The sequence below is a fragment of the Salvelinus namaycush genome, chromosome 7, assembly GCF_016432855.1.
Source record: "Salvelinus namaycush isolate Seneca chromosome 7, SaNama_1.0, whole genome shotgun sequence".
NCBI lineage: Eukaryota > Metazoa > Chordata > Actinopteri > Salmoniformes > Salmonidae > Salvelinus > Salvelinus namaycush.
The window spans coordinates 19,207,379-19,216,006 of NC_052313.1; the positions used below are offsets into that span (position 1 = coordinate 19,207,379).

Here is an 8,628-nt window from a genome sequence, read left to right on the forward strand (position 1 = left end):
AAACTCTGGACCACCTTTACTCCACACACAGAAAGGCATACAAAGCTCTCCCTCGCCCTCCATTTGGCAAATATGACCATAATTCTATCCTCCTGATTCCTGCTTACAAGCAAAAATTAAATCAGGAAGCACCAGTGACTCGATCAATAAAAAAGTGGTCAGATGAAGCAGATGCTAAGCTCCAGAACTGTTTTGCTAGCACAGACTGGAATATGTTCCCGGGATTCCTCCGGTGGCATTGAGGAGTACACCACATCAGTCATTGGCTTCATCAATAAGTTCATTGATGACGTCATCCCCACAGTGACCGTACGTACATACCCCAACCAGAAGCCATGGATTACAGGCAACACCTGCACTGAGCTAAAGGCTAGAGCTGCCACTTTCAAGAAGCTTGTAAGAAATCCCGCTATGCCCTCCGACGAACCATCAAACAGGCAAAGTGTCAATACAGGACTAAGATTGAATCGTACTACACCGGCTCTGACGCTCGTCGGATGTGGCAGGGCTTGCAAACTATTGCAGACTACAAAGGGAAGCACAGCCAAGAGATGCCCAGTGACACGAGCCTACCAGACGAGCTAAACAACCTCTATGCTTGGTTCGAGGCAAATAACACTGAAACATGCATGAGAGCACCAGCTGTTCGGGAAGACTGCGTGATCACGCTCTCCGCAGCCGATGTGAGTAAGACCTTTAAACAGGTCAACATTCACAAGGCCGCAGGGCCAGACGGATTACCAGAACGTGTACTGCGAGCATGCGCTGACCAACTTGCAAGTGTCTTCACTGACATTTTCAACCTCTCCCTGTCCGAGTCTGTAATAACAACATGTTTCAAGCAGACCACCATAGTCCCTGTGCCCAAGAACACTAAGGTAACCTGCCTAAATGACTATGAAATGAACGCTGCGCTGTAGTCAATGAATAGCATTCTCACATAGGTGTTCCTTTTGTCCAGGTGGGCACTCACGTCTGTAGCCAGCACTCACGTCTGTGGCCATGACGTGCATTGAAAAGCTGGTCATGGATCACATCAACACCATTATCCCAGAAACCCTAGACACACTTCAATTTGAATACCGCCCTAACAGATCCATAGATGATGCAATCTCGATTGCACTCCACACTTCCCTTTCCCACCTGGACAAAAGGAACACCTATGTGAGAATGCTATTCATTGACTACAGCTCAGCGTTCAACACCATAGTGCCCTCAAAGCTCATCAATAAGCTAAGGACCATGGGACTAAACACCTCCCTCTGCAACTGGATCCTGTACTTCCTGACGGACGGCCCCCAGGTGGTAAGGGTAGGTAACAACACATCTGCCACGCTGATCCTCAATGCAGGGGCCCCTCAGGGGTGTGTGCTCAGTCCTCTCCTGTACTCCATGTTCACTCATGACTGCACGGCCAGGCACAACTCCAACACCATCATTAAGTTTGCCGATGACACACCAGTGGTAGGCCTGATCACCGACAACGACGAGACAGTCTATAGGGAGGAGGTCAGAGACCTGGCCATGTGGTGCCAGGACAACAACCTCTCCCTCAATGTGATCAAGACAAAGGAGATGATTGTGGACTACAGGAAAAAGAGGACTGAGCACGCCCCCATTCTCATCGACGGGGCTGTAGTGGAGCAGGTTGAGAGCTTCAAGTTCCTTGGTGTCCACGTTACCAACATACTACCATGGTCAAAGCACACCAAGACAGTCGTGAAGAGGGCACGACAGAACCTATTCCCCCTCAGGAGACTGAAGAGATTTGGCATGGGTCATCATATCCTCAAAAGGTTCTACAGCTGCACCATCAAGAGCATCCTGACTGGTTGCATCACTGCCTGGTATGGCAACTGGTCAGCCTCCGACCGCAACGCACTACAGAGGGTAGTGCATACAGCCCAGTACATCACTGGGGCCAAGCTTCCTGCCACCCAGGATCTCTATACCAGGCGATTTCAGAGGAAGGCCCAAAAAATTGTCAAAGACTCCAGCCACCCTAGTTATAGACTGTTCTCTCTGCTACCAAGTCTAGGTCCAAGAGGCTTCTAAACAGCTTCTACCCCCAAGCCATAAGACTCCTGAATATTTAATAAAACGGCCACCCATACTATTTGCATTGCCCCCCCCCCCCTTTTACACCGCTGCTAATCTTTGTTGTGATCATCTATGCATAGTCACTTTAATAACCCTACCTACATGTACATATTACCTCAACTAACCGGTGCCCCCGTACATTGACTCTGTACCGGTACCCCCCTGTACATAGTCTCACTATTGTTATTTTACTGCTGGTCTTCAATTACTTGTTACTTTTATTTCTTATTCATATGTTTTTTAACTGCATTGTTGGTTAGGGTCTCGTAAGTAAGCATTTCCCTGTAAGGTCTACACCTGTTGTATTTGGCGCATGTGACTTATACAATACAATTTGATTTGATTTGTGGGTCAAATAATCCCTTAAACGCTTACAGTGAAAGTGTTACTTTCATTTTCCAGACTCCTGCATGTTAGGGGACAATTACTCATATGTACTGAATCACTATCCTCTGCCAGGATAAATACTTGAACTACTAAGTAAATTGTCAGCGTACTACACTAATCAAATCATTTCAAAATCACTTGTTGCTCAATTTCTCTGCGTGCCCCCCTGTGGAATTAATCATCTATACAGTAGACCTGAGATTTCAACACTTTTACAACCCCTTGGTGACCAACCCTGTTCTGCCGCTGCTAAGTTGAAGGCAAAATATAAGCCGCTGCTCATTGAGCCCTGTTTTCATAATACATCTCTTCCATCTGAACTGCAAAGGGAAGGATACAACTACTTGGGCTGTTCTGGTTCTGGACAAAGCAACATTTTTTCACTCAGGGCTGGAAGCAGGAGTACCCTTCAACGTTTGAAGTGCCTACTGTAGGTAGGTCAGTTTCTTTGTTACAAAGGCGTGCACTGCCTACAGTGCTCTGATTTGCATGCTTTTTGTGTTCTGCCTCGTTGCAGCATATCACAATATTACATAAATAGGGTTACATAAGCATGTTATAAAATCAAACTGTTTGAAGGAGGCAATCTGTAACACATAAGTCCCAGATTCAAGTGAGGACCCATTGGTGTGCTGCTGAGAACAGAACAGACTTGGCAGGGATCGATACACATGCAACATTAACAGAGACAGGGCAGAGAGGGGAGGAAAGGAAACATTGTACGAAGATCCCCACTGCATGGAAGTTGATCCATACTGTTAGAAGACCAGAGGGAGCGGAAAAGAAGAGTGGTAAAGAAAGGGGGAGGAGGGGAAGGATGAGAAGGAGGAGGTTTGCTTTTCCAGCTGTGGAGAGAACGGGGACGGGGACGGGGGGGGACGGGGGGGACGGGGGGGGGGACGGGGGATGTGTCCCAATTTGGATGCTAGATATTCTACAGTATGTATGTTTCTCTTTTCAGCACTGGAGGAAACGGAGGAAGCACGCTATAAGATCAGTGTAGGGTTTACTCAAGCGCTTTTATTAGATAAGCATTATACATAGCTCAATAACTCAAGTGCAAGGGTCATTTCAACAGGAAGAACAGGGTTGTCGGTGACTATAAGAGCACGTTCTCGAATAATTCCTGGCCGTCTTCTCTACTTGTTGTGTCTCCATAGACATGGCCAGGTGCTGCTGTCTACTGGTGCTGCTGGTTGCTCTGGGCGTGTGTGAAGCCTCTCGTGACCGGGAATGGGCTCACCACGGAGCCTCCATGTTCGCCGACCTGACCCCCCGTGAGATGCGTGACGTCCGGGACTACCTGCAAGGCAAGCCAGAGCTGGGTCTGACAGCGACCCGGGGCAAGGACCTGAAGAAGAACAGCATCCTGTTGATGGAGCTCCACCTGCCTCGGAAGCACGAGGCCCTGAGGACCCTGGACCGGGGCCAGGCCAAGCCCACACGCCAGGCCAGAGTGGTGGTGCAGTTCGGGAACCAGGCCCAGCCCAACATCACTGAGTTCATTGTGAGTCCACTGCCCTTCCCTACTTCGTACACGGGGAAGACTTTCAAGGGAGACCGGCCCATTCGGTTTGAGTCGCGACCCATCACGGCGGCAGAGTACTCGCACATCATTGACATCTTGCAGAAGATTACTGCCAAGGTCCACAAGGTCCTGTTTGAGACCACAGGCGGATTTTCCTTCCACAACTGCACCAACCGCTGCCTGACTTTTTCGGACATTGCACCCCGTGGTTTGGAGTCGGGTGAGAGGAGGACCTGGATCATGCTGCAGAAGTTCGTAGAGGGCTACTTCATCCACCCTGTGGGCTTTGAGGTCCTGGTGAACCATAAAGATCTGGACCCTGAGCGCTGGACGGTGGAGAAGGTGTGGTACAATGGCCAGTACTTTGACAGCGTGGAAGAACTGGCAGAGCGATATGAGAAGGGAACGCTGGAGAAGGTCCAGCTTCCTGACCATGACGATGAAGACTTGTACTCCACTTACATTCCCCGTGGGCACAGCAACACGCGCACCGACATTCATGGGCCAAAGCTGGTAGAGCCCCAAGGCCCTCGCTACCACGTGGATGGGAACTTTGTGGAATACGCCGGCTGGTCCTTTGCCTTCCGAGTCCGCTCGTCCGCCGGCCTCCAAATCTTTGACCTGCGCTTCAATGGAGAGCGCATCGCCTACGAGGTCAGTCTCCAAGAGGCCATCGCCTTCTATTCGGGCGACACCCCCGCCGCCATGCAGACCAAATACATAGACGCTGGCTGGGCCATGGGAACTGTGGACTACGAGCTGGCGCCTGGCATTGACTGCCCCGAAATCGCAACCTTTCTAGACCTGCACCATTACTACGACACGGACAAGCCCATGCGCTACAAGAACGCCTTGTGTGTGTTTGAAATGACCACAGGGATGCCTCTGAGGAGGCACTTCAACAGTAACTTCCAGGGGAGCTACAACTTCTTCGGGGGTCTGGAGAACCACGTGCTGGTGCTTCGTACCACCTCCACCGTCTATAACTACGACTACATCTGGGACTTTCTCTTCTACCAGAACGGAGTGATGGAGTCCAGGGTCAGTGCCACCGGCTACATCCACGCCACCTTCTTTACGCCTAACGGACTGCACTACGGCTCTAAGGTGTATAACTTTGTACTTGGTAACCTGCACACTCATCTCATCCACTACAAGGTTGACCTTGATGTTGCCGGTGAGTTCTGTTTTAATAATCTGGTCGCGTGGCCACACTTTTAGGGAAGTAGATTCTAAAAGGTATTTTAGAACTTTGGTCAAACATTGCATTATGAGTGATGCTCCTAGATAGTTTATGAGTGTTCCTCCCAGCCAAAAACAATAACATGAGATTGTCAGCCATTTTGGTGAGTCATTGACAAGAAACACAAAATAAGCTCTCATTTCCGCACCATGGGCAATACAATTGATAAATCACACGTGAAATGGTATGCCTAGTCTGTGCAATATCTGCTTCAGAACTTGACATTAGTGCTTAGGTCAACTGCATTTCAAATCAACAAATGGCAATAAAGGGAGGTTTTAATGAGGGAGGGCATAGGCCCAGCCACTTGGGAGCCAGGCCCACCCACTGGGGAGCCAGGCCCAGATAATCAGAATTTGTTTTTCCCCACAAAAGGGCTTTATTATAGACAGAAAAAGAAATACTCCTCAGCAACACCCCCTTTCTTGATATGCCACACATGTCAAGTGGATGGATCATCTTGGCAAAGGAGAAATGCTCACTAACAGGGATATAAACAAATTAGTGCACAACATTTTTGAAAAATAAGCTTTTTGTGCATATGGACATTTTTGGGGATATTTTATTTCAGTTCAATAAACATGGTATCAACACTTTACATGTTGTGTTTATATTTTTGTTCAGTATATGATTGCTTTTGTCAAACGGTCCAGGTCGGGAGAACAGCTTTGAGTCGATGGACCTCAAGTACGTGAACTTCACCAATCCGTGGAGCCATAAACATTCTGTCGTCCAATCCAAGCTCGTCAAGACGCAACACCAAACGGAACGCAGCGCAGCCTTCCGATTTGGCAAAAAGTTCCCCCGCTACGTGCACTTCTATAACCCCAATGAGAAGAACAAGTGGGGCCACCAGAAGGGCTACCGCATCCAGTACAACTCCCACGCCAACAGTGTGCTTCCCCGTGGCTGGAGAGAGGAGAACGGCATCAGCTGGTCCAGGTAACAGAAACACACAGCTAGTTTAAGGGATAGTTAACCCTAAAAGTTGATTTAATCAAATGTTACTTTTGATACATCAGAAGAGGTCTGAAGTCAACCTCAGTTCATTCCACTCCATCTGTTGAGTAGTTCCCGCTGTAGACCGCAACCCAAAATGAATGGGAAAGATTGTCACCATCTAATTATATGGTGGGGTAGTATGGGTACCATCCCTTTAAACCCTAGCATAAAATAATGAATAAAACGTACAGGTACCATGAACTACAGACAGCAATTCCATGATAATCCAGAGAATATGGGAAATGGATACAGTGGTGTATGAGGGGTGCACAGATCATTATTATAAGAGGTATATCAATGCTCTACTATCTATCTATCTATCTATCTATCTATCTATCTATCTATCTATCTATCTATCTATCTATCTATCTATCTATCTATCTATCTATCTATCTATCTATCTATCTATCTGGTTCCCTCTCTCTCTCTCTCTAATCATCTACTGTCAGAAAGTTCTGATTCAGTTTAAGCTAAAGCGCAGTACATATGATCTGTATTAGTGAGAGTGATAATGGATTACTTTTCCTCTGTAGATACCCATTGGCTGTGACCAGGCACAAGGACAGTGAGCCCACCAGCAGTAGTATCTACACTCAGAACGACCCCTGGGAGCCTGTGGTCTCCTTTGAGGACTATATCCGCAACAATGAAAACATCACCAACCAGGTTAGACCTGCTGCTATCAATAACGCAACTCATTCTCAGATTTATACTAGCAGCTTCTCAACCCTGGATGATATTACTGTGTATAATTCCTTACTTACACAGGTTACGGAATTGTAATTGTATAACTCAATAATCAATCCAATTAATCAATTCATCAATCAACTTGACAATATCTTTTGTGTAGGACCTGGTTGCCTGGGTGACAGTGGGCTTCCTGCACGTGCCCCACTCGGAGGACATCCCCAATACGGCAACGCCCGGCAACGCTGTGGGCTTCTTCCTGCGCCCCTTCAACTTCTTCGATGAGGACCCCTCTCTCTCATCCCGCAGTACCGTCATTGTCCGGCCAGACAAAGAGGGGAAGCCGAAGGTCCAGAGATGGACCCCAGAGGTCGTAGGTCATTGTGTGACTGACAAGCCTTTCTTCTACAACGGCACCTACGCAGGAGTCTGAGGGACTGGTGTGAGTGACAGGAAGACACAAAATGGTGGTTCCATCCTTGCGTCTGAGTGGTGCCAAATTAATGTGAGCTGACATTTAAATCTTGACTCCGACATTTAACTTAAAAATCATTTAAATGCAAAAGAATGCATTATGACACAGGCATTAACAAAATTTATATTATGTTGATATCTTACCTGAACCTGTTGAAATGTGAAAGAATAAGAATATTTTGTCTTTTTTTGTCGTATTACGTTTTTTTTTATGAGTACGCAAATTGATTGAAGCAATTTACCATTCTTGTCCAGAGGCACATTTCAATAGAAATCCTCTATAATCATAACTCACAGACAAGTGTTGCCATGTATATACTTATGTATCCGTCCCAGATCTAGCAGAATGATTGTTTTCCTTTTTACTGTGGTTGTCATGCTAACCTTATTGTGTGTGAGGCCTGGGGGTCAAAGCACTCAAAATCCTGTTGGGTGAGGGTCTCCATGGACGGGGTTTAGTTGCTCTGAGCATCCAGGATGCAGGATGCTGGGATCAGCCACCGTCCGCCAGGATCCTGGATCCCAGCAGGCCTGCATGGCGAGAATGTTTTCACTGGGAAAAAGTTAGCTGAGCAAACAGGTCGATCCGGAACTGCCCCACAAACAGTCCAGGATTCACCTGCACCATTGTCCGGGGCAACCAGCTGCCCCCACGCAACATGCAGGGAGCGAACCGATAGAACATTCTACAATGTTTTAGAACTCAGTTTTCCCTCCATTTGTTTTATCTTTTTTGACAGTTTTCCTTCAGGTACTCCTGACTACTTTTAATTAGATACAATACAGAACTAACTGCATTAAATCAAATAGTATAACATTTGGGTTGTATTGCTTCTTTTCAATTGGGTGTTTTTGATCAGATTGATTGACTTGACCATGTATTCTCAAACTGTACTGGAATTTGGAAATGACATTAAAAGTTGGGAAAGATTTAGTCTTCAAGCATTGACGACAGCAGTCACTTTTGTAGTACAATCAGAGTACAATCAGACAAAAAGCAACTATTCAACATCAGCAATGTGAAAAGCAGGCCTAGGGAATATAAGCCAACAATTGTTGTCTAAGGCATTTTACAATCAGAACCTTATAAAAGTGTGTGCCGACATTTTACGGTGTATGGTAAAAATGGGCACCATTAGAGTCATACAAGCAGGAGGAAGAGACGACAGGAGAGGAGAAAAAAAAGCAGGGGAGGACAGATTATTTT

General features: G+C 46.9%; 1 protein-coding gene across 2 annotated transcripts; it reads left to right on the plus strand.

Moving 5' to 3' along the window:
• Nucleotides 1-2,753: 2,753 nt before the first annotated feature.
• aoc1 (amine oxidase copper containing 1) lies at nucleotides 2,754-8,351 on the plus strand. 2 transcript variants are annotated; one of them, XM_038996956.1, is made up of 5 exons: nucleotides 2,754-2,921; nucleotides 3,648-5,192; nucleotides 5,912-6,200; nucleotides 6,794-6,926; nucleotides 7,111-8,351. In XM_038996956.1, exons 2-5 carry the CDS (start codon nucleotides 3,650-3,652, stop codon nucleotides 7,378-7,380), a joined length of 2,235 nt encoding a protein of 744 aa, XP_038852884.1. In that variant the 5' UTR covers nucleotides 2,754-2,921; nucleotides 3,648-3,649; the 3' UTR covers nucleotides 7,381-8,351. The 2 variants fall into 2 exon arrangements, with proteins under 2 accessions (XP_038852884.1, XP_038852885.1); XM_038996957.1 differs by lacking the exon at nucleotides 2,754-2,921 and having other exon boundaries at nucleotides 3,493-5,192.
• The last annotated feature ends 277 nt before the right edge of the window (nucleotides 8,352-8,628 follow it).